General features: G+C 44.4%; 1 protein-coding gene across 1 annotated transcript in view; it reads right to left on the reverse strand.

The window, feature by feature from the left end:
- Nucleotides 1-24,511, reverse strand: part of LOC127580080 (dedicator of cytokinesis protein 2-like) — a 1,107,748-nt gene that overhangs the window by 817,908 nt on the left and 265,329 nt on the right. Inside the window, 2 exon segments of the mRNA XM_052033289.1 lie at nucleotides 8,072-8,169; nucleotides 16,082-16,265. Coding sequence (XP_051889249.1) covers nucleotides 8,072-8,169; nucleotides 16,082-16,265 — 282 coding nt within the window.

The raw sequence follows: 24,511 nt of genomic DNA on the forward strand, positions 1-24,511 counted from the left end.
CAGGATTCAGGGGGGCATCAGAAGTGGAGAGGAGAAGGGGAAAGTTCAGCTGGCTAAGAAGAAGGCCCAGAGAGAGCAGAGAACGGGAACTTACTGCACCATCAGAACCCACTGCTGTCACCTCCAGCGAGTGCAGCAGAGACAGCCACACCAGAGTGGGGGATCCTGAGCCACAGCAGATAGAGTTCAACATGGAGTTGACCACCAGGGGCCACAGCAAAAGGCTGCACTTGTACATGTGTGGAGGGAGGGATAGCAGAACCTGACAGCAGAGAAGGTGCAATGAGTGTGCACACATTAATTACTTAAGTCAGATATTGCAGAGAAGAGATAGAAACACAAAGGAACACAGAGAATTTATGGCTTATTCAACTCTGCTTGCGTGTGCATTTAAGTATGTGTCATACATATACATAGGCACTACCTTCCCCTTTCTGAAAAGAAAGACATTCATATATTCACATTCTTTGCAGATCTAATTTTTTTAGAGTCACTTTGATCTTCTCAAAGGAACCTGTGTTGGTGTTGTATCAGCTCCTTGACTTGAGGAAGCTGTCACTTTGTGACTCAGTTCATTAGAATCCAATGTCATTTCTCCCACACTCTTCTCTGGATCAACCCCTGGAATGCATTCATGATCACATAACTCGTCAATATATTCCCTTGTATATCTCTTGCTGGATTTAAGTGATTTGCAGTCTGTCATGTTTGAATGGTTTCTCTCCACAACTTGACTTGTAATTTTACTTCTGCCCTGATTGTCTCTCTGTCAGTCTTCACTCAAGATTTGGTAGAACTAAGCTCAATCAACCTCCAAGTTGGTGAACCTCTCCTACAAGGAGAGAGCGAGCATGTCGAATTTTTTTTGCATTATTAACTTAGAAGGAGTATAACTATCACAGAATGTCACACTGCCCTGTAGTTTAGCAAAAACTTTTTCGAATCATAATCCTATTGTTAAACTTGTTTTGTTTTCTGCACCTCTCTGATACCGACCTGTCAGCTGCTCTATTAGATAGTCGTAGAGTCATAGAGTTATGCAGCCCTTCAGTCCAACTTGCCCATGCCAACCAAGCCATACCTGAGCTAATCCCATTTCCCCACATTTGGCACCTATCCCTCTATACCTTTCCTCTCAATGTACCTGTCCAAATGTCTTTTAAACATTGTAATTTAACCCACCTCCACCATTTCCTCTGGCAGCTTGTTCCATACACCCACCACCCTCTGTGTGAAAAAGTTGCTCCTCAGGTCCCTTTTAAATATTTCCCCTCTTATCTTTCGGGTGATGTGGTGAAATAACTATGTGTTGAGGACAATTTTGTTTCCTGGAAATGCTCACACAGAAACAAACAAAACTGTTATCTGAAGTAATAATTCTTGTAACCCATGAAAGGGAAAAAAAATGTGAAATTCTTCCACTGTTCATTCTGTTGCAGTACAGAAAGTAATATGTTTCACCTCAATCCATTTCAAGTGATCTAGCATGTAATGAGGAGCTATCAATCTCATTCTCACTATTATCAATGTGTACTCTTTCAAAAACTTGAATGCACACAGTCTTTTTCTCAGGGTTGGGGAATCAAGAACTAGCAGGCATAGGTTTTAGTTGAGAGGGGACAGATCTAGTAGGAACCTGAGGGGCAACTTTTTTTTAAAGATATCTTTATTAGTCACATCAAAACACACAGCGAAATGCATCTTTTGTGTAGAGTGTTTTGGGGGCAGCCAGCAAGTGTCGCCACACTTCCGGCACCAACATAGCATGCCCACAACTTCCTAACCCGTACGTCTTTGGAATGTGGGAGGAAACTGGAGCACCCGGAGGAAACCCACGCAGACATGGGGAGAACGTACAAACTCCTTACAGACAGCGGCCGGAATTGAACACGGGTCGCTGGCGCTGTAATAGCATTATGCTAACCACCACACTGCCATGGCTACCCATACACTACCGTGCCTGCCCACTAGTGGTCTGTATAAAGAATGAGCTGCCAGAGGAAGTGGTAGAGGCAGGTACATCAACAACATAACAAGAGAGTGTTAGGTGCCTGGACCGCGCTGCCAGGGGTGGTGGTGGAAGCAGATATAACAGCAACATTTAAGAGGCATTTAGACAGACACATGTACAGGCAGGGAATGGAAGGATATAGATCACGTGCAGGCAGATGTGCAGTTTAAATTGGCATCGTGGTCGGCACTGACTTTGTGGTCCAAAGAGCCTGTTCCTGTGCTGTACTGTTCTATGTTCCATGTAAAATAAAGCCAGACTTAATCCCACTTTCCATATTGCTCACCTTCATCTGGACTGGATAGAAAGAGGGGAGATAGCTTGTATAAAAAGGTGGAGGGAAGGCGTGGAGCAAGAGCTGGCAAGTGACAGGTGTATCCAGGTGAGGGGGGGGGTGATAGGTGGATGAGGGAGGGGGTAGAGTGGGAATGATGACAAGTGCCCAGGAAGGACACATGTCTGTGGTAGCGAGTTATGGTGCCATGTCACTATCCAAATGGACTTTACTACCACTGGAACTATAATTTTGAGTTGTATTCAATATTTGATGCAAGAAACGTTCAACGTGCATAGCAAGCTCCCAGAATATCTCAAACATCACCCAAGGTACTGGGGAAGATCAACCTCCTGCTAAGATAATGCTATGGAAATCACATAAATGTACAGGTGTACATGCACCTATCTACATCAATTGTGCTCAGGTCAAGAGGGTTGAGAGCTTCAAGTTCCTAGGAGTGAATATCACCAATAGCCTGTCCTGGTCCAACCACGTAGACGCCACAGCCAAGAAAGCTCACCAGCGCCTCTACTTCCCCAGGAGGCAAAAGAAATTTGGCATGTCTCTTTTGATACTTACCAATTTTTATTGATGCACCATAGAAGGCATCCTATCTGGATGCATCACGGCTTGGTATGGCAACTGCTTTGCCCAGGACCGCAAGAAACTGCAGAGAGTTGTGGATGCAGCCCAGCACATCACGAAAACTAGCCTCCCCTCCTTGGACTCTTGTCTATACCTCTCGCTACCTTGGTGAAGCAGCCAGCATAATCAAAGACCCCACCCACCCGGGTCATTCTCTCCTCTCTCCTCTCCCATCAGGCAGAAGATACAGGAGCCTGAGGGCACATACCAACAGGCTCAAGGACAGCTTTATCCCATGGTGATAAGACTATTGAATGGTTCCCTTAAACGATGAGATGGACTCTTTTCCTCACAATCTACCTTGTTATGACCTTGCACCTTATTGTCTACCTGCACTGCGCTTCCCTGTAGCTGTGACACTTTACTCTGTACTCTGTTATTGTTTTTACCCTGTACTACCTCAATACACTGTGTAATGAATTGATCTGTAAGAACAGTATGCAAGACAAGTTTTTCACTGTATCTTGGTACAAGTGACAATAATAAACCAATACCAATACCAATAACTCCACCCCAGTGCACTATCTCATCTGATAACCAGCACCTATGACAGTGATATGATCTCGATGTAGCATTGGTTTCAGGCTGTGGTCAGGCTTGAACCCTCAAGCTCCTGATCTGAAGGTAAAGATAAGGATTTAAAGGTATCAACCTAGCCACAACTGTTAAGAAGGTTTGAGATCCTCTCAACACAGAGAACACAGCTATTTGACTTAGTTTATATTCTGGATTAAATAATGAAAACCCCCCCACCTCCTCCAATGCTACACCATTGTAAAGGATTCAGTGACCTTCCAAATTCCACATTCATTATTTTTTTGAAGAGAAACACATTGGCAGATGGTGGGGAGATGGCCAAATCCTGCCAGCGAGCTGTTGCAGTAGCTACCGCTCAGACAGATGATGCCACTTTACAAGTCCTGGCTAACTCTAGCCGACACTGGAGCTACGCAGAGGATACAGATCAATGCTTTAGTGGGCTCTCTCGCCTCATCGGCTGCATCACCGTTCACTCTTCAGTGCACAGGGCAGGCATATGTGTCCTTGAGTCTGCAGTACCAAAAATAAATGCCACATTTCCACCTGAATGAGCCACAAAATGTCCTGTGCTAATTGGGGACTAATCGCATCAAAGCAAGAGTATTCTTAGGAAGTGTTTTGGGCTTAACAAATCATCGTTGTCACCCTCGACCTCGGCTTCTGCCACCACTTCTCGTTCTGCCACGTCCTTGGGTATCCACCTCCGCAGACGTGGCTCTGGTGATTTCAGTGGAAGCATTTGTGCGTACATAAATAAGCTGATAGCCTACACTTGCACTAGCAATGGTGTTATAAGAAACAGAAACAGGCCCTTCAGCCCCCCTACATCCATGCTGACCATTGCACCTATCCATGCTAATCCCATTTACCCACATTAATCGGTAATAATTGGTTTCTATTGTCACATGTACCGAGATACAATGAAGAGCTGTAGGGCAGGCACGGTAGTGTAGCGGTTAGCATAATGCTTTTACAGCACCAGCGACCGGGGTTCAATTCCCGCCGCTGTCTGTAAGGAGTTTGTACGTTCTCCCCGTGTCTGTGTGGGTTTCCTCCGGGTGCTCCAGTTTCCTCCTGCATTCCAAAGATGTACGGGTTAGGAAGTTGTGGGCATGCTATGTTGACGCTGGAAGCGTGGCGATATTTGCGGGCTGCCCTCAGAACACTCCATGCAAAAGGATGTATTTCACTGTGTGTTTCGATGTATGTGACTAATAAAGAAATCTTATAATCTTATCTTATAAAGCTTTGTTTCGAATGATTTCCTGACAGATAATTTCAAAACAAAAGTACATTGAGGTAGCACAAGGGAAAAGCAATAACAGAATGCAGAATATAGTGTTACAGTTACAGAGAAAGTGCAGTGCAGGTAGACAAATAAGGTGCAAAACTATGACTAGGTATATAAGATATCTTTATTAGTCACATGTACATTACACGTATATTGTGAGGACAAGAGTCAATTTCAACGTACAAGAGGTCCATTCAATAGTCTTATAACAGCGAGATAGAAGCTGTCCTTGAGCCTGATGGTATGATAAGATATCTTAATTAGTCACATGTACATCGAAACACACAGTGAAATGCATCTTTTGCATGGAGTGTTCTGGGGCAGCCCGCAAGTGTTGCCACGCTTCCGGTGCCAACATACCACACCCACAACTTCCTAACCCATACGTCTTTGGAATGCAGGAGGAAACCGGAGCACCTAGAGGAAACTCACACAGAAAGAGGGAGGATGTACAAACTCCTTACAGACAGTGGCCGGAATTAAACCCAGGTCGCTGGCACTGTAATAGCATTACACTAACCGTTACACTACCATGGCTTTTTGGGTTTAGCTAGGGCCATGACAAGGTAGATTAGGTTGATAGCCTACTATGCGATTCAGGTGCTCGTCTAGATGCTTCTTAAATGTTATGATGGTGCCTGTCTCCACCACCTCCTTTGACACCGGGTTACATACTCTCACCATTCTCTGTGTGTAAACATTCCCCCCTCAAATTTCCTCTCACCTTAAACCAATGTCCTCTTGTCTTAAACACCCCCACCATGGGAGAAAGATTCCCACTATTTACCTCATCTATTCCCCCTCATAATTTATATTGTTGAGCTAAGAGATTTTTCTCCCCCTGACATCTTAAAGAACACTGGGCCACCTTGTCTGTGCATGCAGTTGCAATGAACAGTTGTTGAACTCCAGTGCTCTGTGTTGGAAAAAACATCCTGCTTCCTTTTATATAACAAATGAAGATTGAATGGTACAGTTCTGAAGTGTGGGCAGGAACAGAGAGACCTAGATGTGCATAGATCTTTGAAAGTGAGAGGGCTTGTTTGCAAAATAAATGGGAGCTTGAACTAATAACTAGAGACAAGAGTACAAAAGCATTGGTTCAACTGCAACTGCAGTATCATGTCCAATTCTTCACACTTCAGGAAGGATGTGAAGGACTTAAAGAGGGTGCAGAAGAAATTTGATGGAATGCTTCCAACGAAGAGAGGTTTCAGCTACAACCTTGGACTGCAATAGCTGGGCTTGGTTCTCCACAGAGCAAGGAAGGTGCAGAGAAGATCTCATGGAGGTGTACAAGATCAGGACGAGTTTATGTTGGTAAAACTGAGAGAACCTGTTCCCAGTAGTGGGTGGTTCAAGGAGCCAGTGGCACAGATTTTAAATTCTGGGCACAAGATTCAAGGGGGATGTGAAGAAAAACTTTTTTTTTACTCCGACAGCAGTTATGATCTGGAACTTACTGTCTGTAAGTGGGTGAAAACAGAGTCGATCAGAGCCTTCAAAGGGGAATTGGACAGGCACTTGAGAGGAAATGATTCGCAGGACTTTGGGGCAAAGTTAAGGGGAAAGACCAGAGCAATGGGACTGACGGGATTGCTGAACGAGAAATCAGCACATTTGATGAGCTGAATGGCCTCCTTCAGTGCTGTAACAATTCTCAAGACAAGTCAAGTTGAGTCGAGCTTATTGTCATGTGGACAAGTACAGTGAGGTACAGGTGCAATGAAAATCTTGCAACAGCATCACAGGCGCGTCAGTGCAGACAACACACAGAACATAAATTATACATAAATGACACAAGACAGTGAAGAGAGAGAAAATAAAAACTGTGCAAAAACAAGACCTTAGTGCAAAAAAAAACAGATACAATCGAAGACAAGTCCATGGTAGTACAAGAGGTGGTCCACAGTGTTCCATTGCTAAGGTACAATTAGGGTTGTGAAGGTTAGTTCAAGAACCTGATGGTTGCAGAAAAGTAGCTATAACCTGAACCTGGTGAGTGATGCCATGATCCCAATATCTTAAATCCCAGCATCTAGACAAGCACTTGAATTGCCAAGGCATAGAAAGCTACAGACCTAATGCCGGCAAATGGGGTTAGTATAGTTAGGTATATTAGTCATGGTGTGCCGAAAGGCCCATTTCTGTGCTGTATGATCTTAAGACTTTATAAGACATAAAAAGGATGATTGCATTTACTGAGCACTTTTTGTAAGATAATTCACAGCCAATGAACTACACTTGAAACTTCAGTCACTAAGGAAACAGAGGGAATGAGGAAGCCAATTCATGCACAGCAAGTTCCGACAACATCATTGCATTAATCTGTTTCAGTGATGGAGAACCATTGATGAGGGCACCAGGGAGAAGCTCCCTGCTTTTCTTTCCAGATGAGATTTCGGTTTAACATCTGACCCAAAAGACCGAGCACTTCCTTGCTGCTGCACTGGCAGCATGGCCAAGAAAGTTCACAATCACCTCTACTTCGTCAGGAGGCAAAGAAATTTGGCATGTCGCCGCTGACTCTCACCAACTTTTATCGATGTGCCATAGAAAGCATCCTATCCAGATGCATCACAGCTTGATATGGCAACTGCTCTGCCAAAACTGCAAAACACTGCAGAGAGTTGTGGGCAGAGCTCATCACATCACGGAAACCAGCCTCCCCTCCATGGACTCTGTTTATACTTCTCGCTGCCTCACTAAAGCAGCCAACATAATCAAAGACCCCACCCACCCCAGACATTCTGACCCCTCCCATCGGGCAGAAGATACAAAAGCCTGAAAGCACATACTACCAGGCTCAAGGACAGCTTCTATCCTGCTGTCATAAGACTATTGAATTGACCTCTTGGAAGATAAGATGGATTCTTGACCTCACAATCTGCCTCATCATGGCTTTGCACCTTATTGTCGACCTGCACTGCACTTTCTCTGTAACTGGTGTTATATTCTGCATTCTGTTATTGCTTTTCCCTTGTACTACCTCAATGTACTGATGTGGTGAAATGATCTGTGTGGAAGGCATGCAAAACAAAGTTTTTTACTGTACCTCAGTACATGTGACAATAATCAACCAATTACCAACAGGTCAGATGCTGCCCCATATATCTGGACATGGGCTGATGTCAAAGAGTTGTATATGTAAGATAACCAATCCCAAACATATGAAGATGCGAACATTGTTGGTGCAGTATGATGCGTTGGCACTTTTGCTTTGTCATTTCCACCAGTGGTCACATCATTGAGTAACCGTGAGACAACAAATAAGCCACCTCCGTTTGCTCGCGTTGCTTGCACCTACCTTGACAACTTCTCCTCCATCCACCTTCATCAGCTTCCTCAGATTCTCGTTCAGAGCCATGATGTTGGAGCGCCATTTCAACAAGCCCAAGAGGTCCACTGTGTCAGGGAGAAAGAAATTATAATTTAATTTAATTACAATATAATTCTATTGTAAAGCTGTGGGTAAAGTATTCCATTGACCTGAACAGTGAGTTCACTGAAAAATAGTTCCCTCCACCTCTGTCACCCCTCCAATATAATACTGTATTGAAGGATCATGCAGCACGGCAACAGGCCCTTCAGCCCACTGAGTCCATGCTGACCATCAATCTCCCATCGACATGAATACCATTTTATCCTCCCCATGTTTCCATCAACTCCCCCCAGATTCTACCACACATCTACACACGAGGGATAATTCACAGTGGCCCGTTACCCCACCGGCCCACACGTCTTTGGAACGTGGGTGGAAACCAGAGCACGCGGTCACAGGGAGAACGTGCAAACTCCACACAGGGCACTGGAGGTTAGGACTGAACCCGGGTCAGTAGAGCTGTGAGCTACACCACTGTGCTGCTCCAAGGAGTGTGTAGTGTACAGCTGGATTTCATTCAGGGGTCTTTTCAACTTATTATGCAGACAGACACTGGTATTTCTTTATTTACATATAAAGACAAGCTTAAATCTGGGAGAAAACAGAAAGTAATAAAATCAGTAAACTCAACACCATCATGGCTACGAAATAATTCTTCTTCTCAGGAGCAAGGATGACTTTGGTTTTAGTGGGTTTTACAGTAACTGATGAAGCCAATGTGGGAAACACTGATTCTTTCATAAATGGGGCAGATGGTGACTGAAGGAATGAGTGGGTAGTTTGTGAGGTGGTGCACTCCTTTTGAGTTTAAGCAGGGTTTCTGTGGACTCAGCTGAATACATCACGGGCACATCCCTGCCCACCATCAGTACCATCTACAGGAGGCGCTGCCTCAAGAAGGCAACATCTATCATCAAAGATCCCCACCATCTGGGCCATGCCACCTTCTAGCGGCTGCCATCGGGCAGGAGGTACAGAAGCCTGAAGTCCCACACCACCAGGTTCAGGAATAGTTGCTTCCCTTCAAACGTTTGGTTCTTGAACCAACCAGCACAACCCTAATCACTAGAGTTTAGCAACACTATGACCACAAAAAAAAGACATACAGGCTAGGAAGTTGTGGGCATGATATGTTGGCATCGGAAGCGTGGCAACACTTATGGGCTGCCCCCAGAACACTCCACGCAAAAGGTGCATTTCACTGTGTGTTTCAATGTACATGTGACTAATAAAAATATCTTCTTATCACTTTGCACTAAAATGGACTTGGTGGGTTTTTTTTGTTCTAATTGTTTTCTTCCTCGTAAATTAAACATAAATTATACAATTTTTTTATGCTCTTCTTGTGAATGCTGCTCAGTGGCTGTGATGCTACTGCAAGTAAGTTTTTCACTGCATCTGTGCATACATGTACTTGTGCATATGACAATCAACTCCACTCTGACTTTGACTCCCAATGCATGGCTTTGAGGTCCTCAATGCCATCCTGAATGCTCCTTTTCCACTGCAGCCCACTGTCCTTTGGGAATTCAAGGGCTTGTCCACATTCTTCTTAAATGTTCTGAGAGTACCTGTCTCCACTCCCCTCTCAGGCAGTGTGATCCAGACTGCAACCGTCCTCTGGGTGAAAACATTCTTCCTCAGATCCCCTCTAAACATTTCAGTTCTCGCCTTAAACTGATGCTCTCACTGCTATGGGGAAAAGTTTCTTTCTGTTTACTCTATCTCTGTCTCTCATAATCTTGAATACCTGCATCAGGTCCTCCCTTATCTTTTGTTAATCACATTGTATTAAAATAAAAAGGACACCGGATCTGATAAATGATATTTGAGCAAGACAGAAATATATCTCTGGGGGAAGAGCCTTGTGACAAGGTGAGGGACAATTCCAGAGGAATGGCTCAAAATATTTGGGATGCACACCAAGTTACAAATGGAAGTGTGCAGAGGAACTGTGAGAAAACAAAGTCTTTCAATCTTTTGTGTAGGAAGTATTGAGCAAAGCAATGTTATTTAAAGGGTACAATTCTAAAGGGAATGCAGGAACAGAGAGATTTGGGCACGTGTACAAATCTATGAAGGCGGCAGCTCAAGCTGAAAAAATGATTTAAAAGAAGCTCTTTGGGATCCTATGCTATGTTATTACATTCACTTTAAGAACATTGTGCATTTACCTTTTGAGAGCATTGCATACAGTTGTGAACATGTGCAGAATATTGTAATGCAACAAGACAGCATTGTGTGTGCTTGACTGCAAATATAAGAGGTAGTGAGAATTTACATTGGGCCTTAGCTGTATAGGATACTAGAGCAAGGATATTATGGTAAACCTAGTGCAACAGCAGTGGGAGTATTGTGTACAGTTCTGGGCACCTCACTTTAGGATAGAGTCATATATTACTACAGCACAGAAACAGGCCCTTCCGCCCATCTGGTCCATGCCGACCTGATCTTCTGCCTCATCCCACCTGCCTGCAGCTGGACCACATCCCTCCAAACCCCTCCCATCCATGTACCTATCCAAACCTCTCTGAACTGTTTCAACTGAACCCGCATCCACCACTTCCGCTGGCAGCTCGTTCCACACTCGCACCACCCTCTGAGTGAAGTAGTTCCCCCTCAGATTCCCCTTAAATATTTCACGTTTCACCCTAAACCTATGTCCTCTAGTTCTAGTCTCACCCAACCTTAGGGGACAAAGCCTGCATGCATTCACCCTATCTATACCCATTATATTTTGTATCCCTCCGCAAGATCTCCTCTCCTGCGCTCCAGGGAATAAAGTCCTAACCTATTCAACCTTTCCTTGTAACTCAGGTCCTAAGTCCCAGCAACATCCTTGTAAGTTTTCTCTGCACTCATCCAAGCTTATTGACATCTTTCCTCCAGGTAGGTGACCAGAACTGCACACAACACTCTGAATTCGGCCTCACCAACGTCTTGTACAACTTCAACATAACATCCCAACTCCTGTACTCAGTGCCCTGATTTATGAAGGCTAATGTGCCAAAATCTCTCTTTATGATCCTATCTACCTGTGATGCCACTTTCAAAGAATTATGAATCTGAATTCCCAGGTCCCTTTGTTCTACTGCACACCTCGGTGCCCTACCATTCACTGTGTAAGTCTTACCCTGGTTCATCCTCCTGAAGTGCATCACCTCACACTTGTCTGCATTAAATTCCATCTGCCATTTTTCAGCCCATTTTCCTAGCTGGTCAAGATCACGCTGCAAGCTTTGATAGCCTTCCTCGCTGTCCCCTACACCCCCAATCTTGGTGTCATTCACAAATTTGCTGGTCCAGTTTACCACATTATAATCTAAATCATTAATATAGATGAGAAACAACAACAGACCCAGCACCGATCCCTGCGGCACACCACTAGTCACAGGCCTCCAGTCAGAGAGACAACCATCTACTACCACTCTCTGGCTTCTCCCTCTAAACCAACGTTGAATCCAATTGACTACTTCATCCTAAATTCCAAGCGATTTAACCTTCTGGACAAGCCTCCCATGTGGGACTTTGTTAAGCACCTTGCTAAAGTCCATGTAGACAACGTCCACCGCCTTTCTTTCATCAACCTTCTTGGTAACCTCCTCAAAAAACTCTATAAGATTGGTTCGACATGACCTACCATGCACAAAGCCATGTTGACTATCCCTAATCAGGATACCCTCCAATAGTTTACCCATGACTGATGTCAGGCTCACCGGCCTATAATTTCCCGGTTTATTCTTAGAGCCTTTCTTGAACAATGGAACAACATTAGTTATCTTCTAGTCCTCTGGCACCTCACCCATGGCTAAGGACATTTTAAATATCTTTGGCAGGGCCCCTGCAATTTCTGCACTCGCCTCCCACAAGGTCCGATGGGACACCTTGTCAGGCCCTGGGGATTTATCCACCTTCATTCGCCTCAAGACAGCCAGCACCTCCTCTTCCATAATCCAGATACGGTCCATGACCTCACAACTCTTTTGCCTCAGTTCTATAGTCTCTGTGTCTGTCTCCAGAGTGAATATGGATGCAAAAAATTCATTTACGATCTCCCCCATCTCTTTTGGCTCCATGCATAGATGACCACGGTGATCTTCAAGAGGACCAATTTTGTCCCTTGCTACCCTTTTGCTCTTAATATAACCGTAGAAACCCTTGGGATTCTCTTTCACCCTGTCTGCCAGTGCAACCTCATGTCCTCTTTTTGCCCTCCTGATTTCACTCTTAAGTTCTCTTTCATTTCTTATAATCCTCAAGTGCCTCATTTGATCCTAACTGCCTATACCTGATATGTGCCACTTCCTTTTTGTTTACCAGAGCTTCAACATCCCTCGATAACGAAGGTTCCCTAAACCTGTTAGCCATGCCTTTTATCCTAACAGGAACATACAGATTCTGTACTCTCAGTATTTCACTTTTGAAAGGCGCCCACTTAGCCCATCCCAATCCACACCTGCCAAGTCCCTTCCGATGCCATCAAAATTGGTCTTCCTCCAGTTTAGAATCTCAACCTGAGGACCAGTCCTATCCTTCTCCATAACTATAATTATCTGGAAACTAATGGAATTCTGATCACCAGATCCAAAGTGTTCCCCTACACTCACTTCTGTCACCTGCTCTGTCTCATTCCCGAAGAGGATGTGAAGGCCACATGGAGGGTGAAGGAAATAGTTACTGGCATTGACCCAAGGAATGAAGTAATTCCTCCCCTCCATTGACTCTGTCTGCATTTCCCGCTGCCTCAGGAAAGCAGCCAACGTAATCAGGGACCCCTCCCACTCCAGACATTCTCTCTGCTTCCCTCTCCCTTCAGGCAGAAGATACAAAAGACTGAAAGCACACACCACCAGGCTCAAGGACAACTTCTATCCTGCTGTTATCACACTCCTGAACGGACCTCTCAGACGTGAAAGGTGAACTCTTGATCTCCCAATCTACCTCGTCATGGCCCTTGCACTTTATTTGTCCTTCTGCACTGCACTTTCTCTGTAGCCACAACACTATATTCTGCATTCTGTTTTCCTTTTTACTACCATGATGTACTTATGCATGGCAATGACCTGTCTGGATGGCACACAAACAAAAGCTTTTCACTGTACCTCGGTACATGTCACAATAATAAACCAATACCAATACTAATAATGTGCATAGATCCAAGAAGCTGAGATCGTTCTTCTGGGCGCAGAAAACGTTGAAGAGCATGCGCAATATCATGAAGAAAAGCAGTTAGAGACGACTGGCTAAAGACTCAAACAGGATAGAAAGAAAGACCACGTAGCTGGTGGCAATGGTCTGGAACCTGCTCCCTGAAATGGTGGTGAGCGTAGATTCAACTGTAGATTCCAAATAAGGAAAATTAAATTGCAAGGCAAACAGGACAGAGCCAGGGAGTCAACTGGATTGTCCTAACATATGCAAGCATGGGCTCAATGGGCTGAATGGCCTCCTCCTGGGCTGTAATAGTTCTATGGTTCTACAAATTCTTAACTGGCCAAGCCCACATCTGGAAAAAAAGCAATAATCACTTGAATTTAAATTGCTCTTTTTTATATCCTGTAGTTAAAAATCTGTTGTTTTAATGTGTGAATATAAATTTCAATAGCACAAGTGGATTGTTATGGCAGAAAAACATTGGCAAAATTAATCTTATCAAATGGATTGAAGAGGTGGTCAGAATTTCTCCAACGCAATGGTGCTTACACTTCATAAAGAAATTTCACTTTGGTTGTAAAGTGCTTTGGGACATCCTGAGTTTGTAAAAAGCACCATATAAGTGGCAATCTTTTTTCCATGTACCTTTGCACTTATATGGAATTGAAGTTCAATGTTGTGGGTTGAGAATTAACTGTTATCCTAACCTGAATATAACTTAGCCTCCAGCTCTGGGGAAGAATCTAATAGGCCCATTAAGATAAGACACCAAGAAATTCAGAAAGGAATTCACAACAAACTGCTTTGCGTAAAGTGGTGAGAAGGGGCAACCTGTACCCTCAGGGAGTGGTTGAGGCCAACAGTATTGATGCAATACTATTAATGGGAGACCAGAACAGAGCCTGAGAGAGAAGGGAATGGATAGATAGAGAACATAGAACATTACAGCACAATACAAGCCCTCAGCCCATGGTGCTGTGCCGACATTTTATCCTGCTCTATCTAACTCTTCTCTCCCACATAGCCCTCCATTTCTCTATCACTCATATGTCTATCCAAGAGTCTCTTAAATGTCCCCAATGTATCTGCCCCCACAACCTCTGCCGGCAGTGCATTCCACGCACCCACCATTCTCTGTGTAAAAAAAACTTACCCCTGACATCCCCCTTATACCTTCCTCCAATCACCTTAAAATTATGGTCCCTCATGTTAGTCACTTTCGCCTTGGGAAAAGTGACTCATGGACGAGGAGAGGCTGAAGGAGGTTCAAGTTATGGTCATCCTGTTATATGAAAGATGTGGTTAAATTGGAAAGAGTGTAAAAAAGACTTATGAGGATGTTGCCAGGACCAGAGGGCCTGAGTTATCGGGTTGGCCAGACTAGATCTTTATTCCTTGGAACATAGGAGAATGAGGGGCAACCTTGTAGAAGTGTTTAAAATTATTAAATTTAGAGGCATAGATAAGGTGGATGGTAAACAGTCTTTTCCCCAGGATAGGGGAGTCCAAAACTAGGGGGCATAGATTTAGGGTGAGAGGGGAAAGATTTAAAAGGGATCTGAGGGGCAACTTTTTCATACAGAGGGTAGATGAGTATATGGAACAAGCTGCCAGAGGAAGTGGTTGAGGCAGGCACAGTTAAGAAGCACTTGGATAGGTACATGGAGGGGAGGGTCTTGGAGGGATATAAGCCAAAGGCAGGAAATTGGGACTAACTAGGTGAACAACGTGGTCAGCATGGACTCGTTGGGCCGAAGGGCCTGTATCTGTGCTGTCTTGCTCTATGACTCTAAGTGGAGCATAAACACAGACATGGACTAGTTGGGATGAATTACCTGGTTCAGTGCTGTATATTTTGTGTAAACCTCCACTGTTGGAACAACACTCCCCTATTGCACTTTATTGCCTTTGCACCTTATTGTCTACCTGCACTGCACTTTGTCTGTAACTGTGACACTTTATTCTGCATTCTGTATTGTTTTACTTTGTACTACCTCAATGCACTGTGCAATAAATGGATCTGTGTGAACAGTGTGCAAGACAAGTTTTTTCACTGGACCTCGGTACAAGTGACAATAATAAACCAATACCAATTCCAAATTCCAATTCCCTTTTGCGTGTTGTTTTCTATTTTGAGGTCTCACTGTCTATCAGAGCAAGAGACTGGACAGTGTGGGTATCACTGGCAAAACCAGTATTTATTGTTCATCCCTACCACCTGGAGCTGCTGGTGTATTGTCCAGTCGAATCAGACAGTCTGACGATGGTACACCCAGAATGCTGCCTGTGATTTTGCCCCATTGTATATGCATACATCCTGGTGAGAATGGTATGTAAATGGGGGGGGGTGGGAGAAGGAGGAGGAGGAAACTGGTCTCGTGGCTGTGGGAGTCTCAGGTGTGAGAGGTACAGTGAAAGAAATCTCAGTGAGTTGCTGCAGTTCATCTGATGTATACTGCTCCCAGAGTGAGCCAGTGGTAAAAGGACAGGACATTTAAAGTGGTGAGTCAGTTTCTGGTTTTGAGCCTCAAACTGCGCTGCACTTACCAGGCAAGTGGGGGTTGTCCCATTGCACTTAAATAGGGGCAGGCTTATGCTGCAAATCCAGGGTGTGATGCTCCCAAGCTCCTATACACACACAAGCCCCTCAGAGCCGATGAAGATAAAATATTCATTGCATCACCCAGCTTCTCCAACTCAATCAACAATTGTAAGACCTACAACTCTGCAGAGAAATGGCTTTGCGGAGAGACTGCTGGTGTGGAAAGATGGAGGCGTTACCGTTCTGTGTGAGTTTGGTTGAACAGACGAGGGTGGAAATCTGGAAGCTGTCCCTTGAGCATATAGGGTGACCTCCACCACTGCTTCGGAACGAGGAGCCCAGGTTCATCTTCTGATCGCACATCTGTTTGCTGGACAGATTATTCAGGTAGATGGAGGCGTCTTCAAGCTTCCTACTGTCACCCTGTGGTTGAAAAGAGTACAGTTCGCAATTAAACCAATGCACAGGATACCACACTCAGTGTGTGTATCATGTGTTTCTGGTGGACGCATCGATAATGCAGAGTCTTGGGGTGAAGAGAAATATCCTTCCCTTTTTGCAAGTTAGTCATAGAGTCATACAGCATGGAAACAGGTCCTTCAGCCCAACTCGTCCATGCCAACCGAGCTAGTCCCATCTGCCCGCTGGGAAATATTCTGGATTTCAGGTCAAGGACAACCTGGAGCCCAGTTCAATCTCCTTGTTCTCAGACCATGCTGTTAAAAGCATCTATTCAACAAGGTCAAGGCTGATATTTTATCTCAGCACCTCATTCCCAAAGTAGCCCTATACCCCTTGATTCTCAATATCCAAAAATCTACCGATCTCTAATTACGGATCTGGCATCCTTGCCGAGCTGACGAGCTGATGACTCTGAATGAAGAGAGGGCAAGTTGTTCTGGGATGTTATGTTGCAGTTGTACAAGACATTGGTGAGGTTGCGTTTGGGATATTGTGTTCAGTTTTGGTCACCCTGCTATAGGAAAGATGCCATTAAGCTGGTAAGGGTGCGGACGAGATTTACGAGGATGTTGCCAGGACTCGAAGGACTGAGTTATGGAGAGAGGTTGAGCAGGTTGGGACTTTTTTCATTGGAGTGTAGGAGAATGAGGGGTGAGATCTCATGAGGGACATAGATAGGGTAAATGCACACAGTCTTTTTCCCAGGGTTGGGGAATCAAGAACTAGAGGGCATAGGTTTAGGGTGAGAGGGGAGAGATTTAATAGGAACCTGAGGGGCAACTTTTTCACCCAAAGGGTAGAATGAGCTGCCAGAGGAAGTGGTTGAGGCAGGTACATTAACAACATTTAAACGACACTTGGACAGGTACATGGATAGGGAAGGTTTAGAGGCGTATAGGCCAAATGTAGGCAAATGGGGCTAGCGTAGATGGGTATGGACCAGTGGGCTGAAGGGCCTGTTTCCGTGCTGTATGAATCTATGACCAACCTTTGCTCCAGTGCATTCCTTCCTCATCTGAGAAGTCAGCCTTTATGCAAAAGTCACCTCCCACTCATGATTATGAAGATAATGTAATTTTATCTGTCAAAAGAGGTATACATTTCCGCTTGCCGCTGAATTGATCTTATTTTTGTTTGTAGAATTCGTCATGCACTAATGACCCTATCGGGATCTTAAATCTGATACTCTATTGATGGTGTTACAGAGAGACTTGGCATAACTAAACACGGGACTCTCACTGCAAATGAAAATTTGGGGAAAACCAGGAGAGGCTGTGCAAAACTTTGCTGAATTAAGACTGTATTCAAACCTGTATTCAAATGGATTTGGGGACATCAGGGTCAGATCATTGCAAGTGATTGGGTTGACGACTGTAAGAGGCATTTCATACTTTATCATCTTCCTCAACAGCCCCTCAGAGATGAAGATGACTTGCCTCCACTCCGGGTTCAGAGGGCTCTGTCGTGACTGATGAGGACAATATGGGTCAACACACTCTGCCAGGGAAGAGGAAGGTGAACGGTATGGGAGGTGGTGCAGTCCTTCTGCCAGTTATGTTGGATCATAGAGGTAAAGTACAGAAACAGTCCTTCAGGCTACTGAGCCCGCACTGACCATCAACCACATATTTACACTTACTGTACATTAATCCCATTATTTTTTATTCTCCCTAGAACATAAAATAGTAAATCATAGGAACAGGCCCTACGGCCTATAATATGTGTCAATCAGTGTTTACCCATCACACACATTCCCTTTGTTCTCTCCACCCTCCCCATTCTCAGCAGCGTAAAACGTGCTTGATTGCCAGCTTTCCTCAGTACTGATGAAAAAAGTTATCAACCTGGAACGTCAACACTGTTCCTCTCTCCACAGATGCTGCCTGACCCACTGAGTATCTCCAAGTGCTTAATTTCAGGCTTTCAGCATCTGCACATTTTTCCTTTACAATTATTGGCGTGATCCTTAGTCTGGTCATTTTTAATTCTCCAACCCCGCCATCCCATCCTTCCCAAACTCCATCTGGAAGGGTTCTCATTCTATCAACATTGAACATAGAACAGTGCAGTGCAGGAACAGGCCTTTTGGCCCAAGGTGTGTGCTGATCACAATGCTAACTTGAACTAAATCTCTTCTGCCTGCACATGATCCATATCCCTCCATTTCCTGCATATTCATGAGTCTACCAAAAAGCCTTTTAAACACCACTAGTGCATTTGATTCCACCACCACCCCTGGCAGCGCGTTCCAGGCACCCACCACTCCCTGTGTAAAAAACTTGCCCCACACATCTCCTTTAAACTTTCCCCCTCTCACCTCAAACGTGTGTCCTCTAGTATTTGACATTTCTACCCTGGGAAAAAGATTCTGTCCATGGGTATCTATGCCTCCATGCCTCCCCTCAGGTCCCCCCTCAGCCTCTGACATTTCAGAGAAAACAACCCAAGTTTGTCCAACCTCTCCTTGTAGCTAATACATTCTAATCCAGGCAGCATCCTGGTAAACTTCTGAAGACCCACACTCTACATTTCAGGAACAGCTTCTTCCCCTCTGCCATCAGATTTCTGAATGGTCCATGAACACTACCCCATTATTTGTCTTTTTTTTGATATCGATATAGATATTTATTAGTCACATGTACATCAAAACACACAGTGAAATGCATCTTTTTGCGTTACTGAGAATGTGCTGGGGGCAGCCCACAAGTGTCATCACTCTTCCAGTGCCAACATAGCATGCCCCCAGCTTCTAACCCGTACGTCTTTGGAATGAGGGAGAAAACTGGAGCACTCAGAGGAAACCCACACAGGCACACGGTGAGAACGGACAAGCTCCTTGCAGCCAACGATAGGAATTGAACCTGGGTCGGCTGGTGCTGTAATAGCGTGACGCTAACCGCTACACTACCGTACCGCCCAAATCTGCACCTCCAAATCTGATTTCCAGCATAATCTGCCAACCATGCATGCACTATTTTTTTTGTAACTTATAGTAATTTTTATGTCTTTATGTCCTGCACTGTACTGCTGCCGCAAAACAACACATTTCACAACATATGTCAGTGATAATAAACCTGATTCTGATTCCAATTTTGCACCCTCTCTAAGTCTCCACATCCTTCCTGTAATGGGGCGACCAGGATTGCACACATCCTTACCACCTTCCACCAGATACTACCATTCGCCTACATGCTAGGGGCAATTAACCTACTCACCCGCACATCTTCAGGACGTGGGAGGAAACTGGAGCACCCAGAGGAAACCCACACCATCACAGGGAGAACATGCACAGACAGCTGTCCAAGGTCAGGATTGAACCTGGGTCTCTGGAGCTGTGAGACAGTGGGTATACCAGCTGTGCCACTGTGCTACCCGCAATTCTCCTGACAGAGATCAAGGATGATGCCTGAATGCTTCTTCTCCATTTTGTGTGTTTACAGGTCTGTGAGTCCCACGAGTCAGTGGAAAGGCTTTGGGAGCATCCTCGACTCTTTTCCTCCCTCCACCCGGTAACCTCTGGCCATGATAGAACTTGGAGTGGACAATCTGCTTTAGGGAACCTGGTGTCAGGGGGGCAAGTAACATGAGCTGCCCTTCAGAACTGTCTGAGATAAATGAGAGTTTCGGCATTGAGGATGCATTGTCTCTTAGTGACGGATAATTGGGAATGCTGCACAGGTTGAAAACGGAAGTGAAATGATGGCACATCACTGGGGTTCTGCAGACAAGACTTCACTCTGTGTCTATCCTATCTTCTTGGAATCTTGCCTTAGTTACAGGAAAGTGCTTAATTGCCCAGAACTGACTCTCTTCACCCTGGTAAACAGGAACAATCACAAGACAGATCAATATTCTTTCTGAAAAGAAATCTGGATTGAGTCACGTAAACCATAGCTGGAACTTGTGGTTGAGAATCAGTAAGTTAATAAAACATCAGCTTTTCAAGGACAACGAGGCTTGGGCAATGCTGAACTTCCCAGCAATCTCCATACTGTGAGAATAGATACGATACATATATAAAAAAAATCCTTAAATGGTTGAACACGTAGTTTTTAAATTCTATTTTAAAGAATTCCTCCCAAGTCTGATTGGAGAGAGCTGGCCATCATTAAACATGCTCTGTACTCTTTCCCATGGAAGGACATGCACTTGAAATGTTGGTGCTAATTGTGGTGGCTGTGACAGCCATTCGTGAAGAGAACCATTAATGTTCAGATATTTCCATCTAAATAACTTCCAGACTGACAAGGACATATAGACTGGGGATTTCTGGCAGGGAGTTTGAGGAAAAGGCAAATTACTGTTACTTATATATTGCTTTTAATTATTCCTTAAGTTTCAATTAATATATTTCTAACTTTTTTTCTGGTTATTCATTTAAATTATTGTAAAAGTATTAACAAAACTTCTTCCCAGGGTAGAAATGTCGAATACTAGAGGGCATAGCTTTAAGGTGGGGGGGGGGGGGGGGGTGCAGTATAAAGGGGACATGCGGGGCAAGTTTTTACACACAGAGTGGTGGGTGTCTGGAAAGCGCTACCAGGGGTGGTGGTGGAGGCAGGTACAATAGAGGCGTTCAAGATGCATTTAGACAGACACACGGACATGAAGGGAATGGAGGGATATGGATCGTGTACAGGCAGAAGGGATTGGTTTAGTTTGGCAACATGGTCGGCATTGACATTGCGGGCCGAAAGGCCTGTGTGTGCGCTGTACTGTTCTATATTCTATGGTGAATCTGAATTTCAGAAGCAGAGTGTAGGGTGTGCTGTGCTTAGTGCTGTCAGGTGGGAACTGCACACCCAAACCTGGATACTTGACCAGAACCTGTTCAATCTGTCCTGGTAACTCCCAACCCACAGGTACTTCCTGACATATACTTAGGGATTTTTAAATAAAAATCCATCTTTAAGAAGTATCCTGTGAACAAGATATTTTGCAAAGTTAAAATTGCCATACCAATTGCAAGTTGGTATTTGCAATGGGCAGGCACGGTAGTGTAGTGGTTAGCATAACGCTATTACAGTGCCAGCAACCCTGGTTCGATTCCGGGCACTGGCTGTAAGGAGTTTGTACGTTCTCCCCATGTCTGCGTGGGTTTCCTCCGGGTGCTCCGGTTTCCTCCCACATTCCTAAGATGTACGGGTTAGGAAGTTGTGGGCACACTATGTTGGCGCCGGAAGCGTGGCGACACTTGCGGGCTGTCCCCAGAACACTCTACGCAAAAGATGCATTTCACTGTGTGTTTCGATGCACACGTGACTAATAAAGGTATCTTATCTTATAAGTGTTTTTTGTGTTTTGGCAGTCTTTCCTGATTTAGCCTGCTTGTATGGATCAAAGGTTTATCAAACAATAAAACTCACCCCATCATGGAGTCATACAGCACAGAAACAGGACCTTTGGCCCACTGAATCCGCATGGACCATCAAGCACCATTTACACCAATCCAACATTAATCCCACCTGCTGTTCTTTAACTTGTGCTTTCAATATAGCCTTGCCCACCATTCCATCTTAAAACAAAACATGATGGATGCAGTGAAAGAAAGAGAGCAAACATAATGGGATTATAAATGTTTGCTAATGATAATTTAATTGGCTACCAATTAATGGGTTTATAATGGGAGAATAAAATGGGTTTGGTGTGGGATAAGAGGAACCGTGTGCCTAATGATCACCAAGACCTCAGTAGGACAAAGGACCTTGTTTCCATGCTGTATGACTCTAATTGGATTTAAACATTCATTTGATTTTAGTTTTGGATAAATAAAGTGACTCTTTTACCCTTTTTTCCAACAATTGATTGGGTGATGGAGGCAAATTCACTGGGGGCTTTTTAGAGGGGCTTGGATGGCCACATGAATGAGAGGAAAATAGAGGGATATGGGCATTCTGTAGGTAGGAGGGATTAGCTATGTCGGCACAACATTGTGGGCTGAAGGGCCTGTTCTGTGCTGTACTGTTCTATGTTCTAACTGTTTCTTGGTTAGAGAAGATCAGTAGTCAATCTAAAGTGCTGTTGGACCAAGGAATTTATCCGGATTTGAGGAGGATTAATAAGTGCCAGCTGATATTAGCAGGTGAAAATGTCACAGCAATGTCCTGTAGTAAAAACATGTCCACTATTCAGTGTTCAGTAATACCGGAGGAATCAGCTGCAGCTGAGAGTTTCTTATCCCTATCCATGCTGTCGGGAGATGGACAGGAGCAGGGAGGCAGAACTAAGTTTACAACCTCACTCTTTCACTTACTTCCCGTTGGAAGAGTGTACAACAGTATTTCACACCCAATGAGCACGACCCTCTCCCTCCCAACGTCCATGCCTCCTATTCGCTCTTCCCTTCCTCTCATCCTCTTCTCTCTTTTCTTCCCACTCCTAATTTCTGAAAGTCATAAATACATAGTCCCCTCAGCCCACCATGTCTATGCGACCACCAAGTTCCCATCTACACCAATGCCATTTACCAACACTTGGTCTGTGGCCTTCTATGTCTTGGTGATTCAAGTGCTTGTCCAGATACTTCTAAAATATTGTGAGAGTGTCTGTCTACATCACCCATCTCCCCCTTCATTCTTTTCACTTGCCTTATGCTTTGAAAGATTTGTTTCAAGCGAACTTTGGGATCACCTTAAAATTGACAGTGCATCTACCTCCTAGAACTTTCCAGTTAGTCACGGTATTTTAGTTGTTTGGAAATAAAGGTAAGGAAGCCCTTGGATCCTACCAGTCATTCCATTCAAGGATTTCAGAGAGTCAAGGAGTTATACAACATGGAAACAGGCCCTTCGGCCCAACTCATCCATGCTGACTAAAGTGCCCTCAGCTCATCCTATTTCCCTGCGTTTGGCCCATATCCTTCCGAATCTTTCCCATTCATGTACCTGCCTAAATGTCTTTTAAATATTGTAATCATGTCTGCCTCTTCCACTTCCTCTTGACAGCTCGTTCCATATACCCACCACCCTCTGTGTGAAAATCATGCCCCTCAGGTGCCTTTAAATATTTCCCCTCTCACCTTCAACCTATGCACTTTAGTTCTTGATTCCCCAACACTGGGAAAAAGATTGTGTTCACCCTATCCATGCCCCTCATGACTTTGTACCCATTTGTCACCTACACTCCAAGGAATAAAGTCCTAGCCTGCCCAACCTGTCCCTATAACTCAGTCCCTCGATTCCTGACATCATCCTCATAAATCTTTTCTGCACTCTTTCCAGCTATTTTCCCAAACAAATATACTAAGTATAAAGAAGTGTTTAAGAGGGTCTTAGATAGGCACGTGAATGTGCAGAGAATGGAGGGATATGGACATTGTGCAGGCAGAAGGGATTGGTTTAGTTGGGCATTTAATTACTAGTTTAATTAGTTTGACACAACATCGTGGGCTGAAGGGCCTGTTCCTTCCACTGTCTGTAAGGAGTCTGTACGTTCTCCCCGTGTCTGCATGGGTTTCCTCCGGGTGCTCTGGTTTCCTCCCACATTCCAAAGGATGAGGAAGTTGTGGGCATGCTATGTTGGCGCCGGAAGCATGGCGACACTTGCGGGCTACCCCCAGAACACTCTACACAAAAGATGTATTTCACTGTATGTTTTGATATACACGTGACTAATAAATAAATATCTTATGTTTAAGTGAATTTGCTAAAACCTCCCTTATCTTCAATAAACTTTCTCAAAAAAATCTAACAATCAGTTACCTTTTAAATGCATAAATTAACTCTCAGTAAAGCACCTTCCCCACCCTGGAAAAGTTTTAGCCTGATTATGTTGGAAGTTTTGAGGGTTTTTTTTGGCTCCTACCTCCTTGCTTAATTTCCAACCAAATCTCCTTTGAAATCTTTCTTTCTCCTTTATTATTCTTAAAGACTGTTGCACTGTGAGTGCAGTTCATTGCAGTTCCTTCGTTGCACAGTGTAACCAAATCCTTCCAGTCACATGCAGTGCCCCTCTCCAGGGAATTCAGCAATACAACCTCTCTAATTGGGAGCTCGCAGTAGTCACAAAGAGCAACTTCCCTCCAGAGTCCAGCACATCATCTCCTAATTGGACATCACAGAGGAACAATCATTCTTCCTCATAGGGCTTAATGGTTAACTTCATCCCTTCCGCACCTCTCTTGACTTAAGGGTGGAGAAAAGATTGATTACATACACTTGGGTCAGCTATCGTATAATTGGTTGTGCCTGGGTGGAGAGGGGTGTTAT

Source organism: Pristis pectinata, chromosome 2 (genome assembly GCF_009764475.1).
Source record: "Pristis pectinata isolate sPriPec2 chromosome 2, sPriPec2.1.pri, whole genome shotgun sequence".
Lineage (NCBI taxonomy): Eukaryota > Metazoa > Chordata > Chondrichthyes > Rhinopristiformes > Pristidae > Pristis > Pristis pectinata.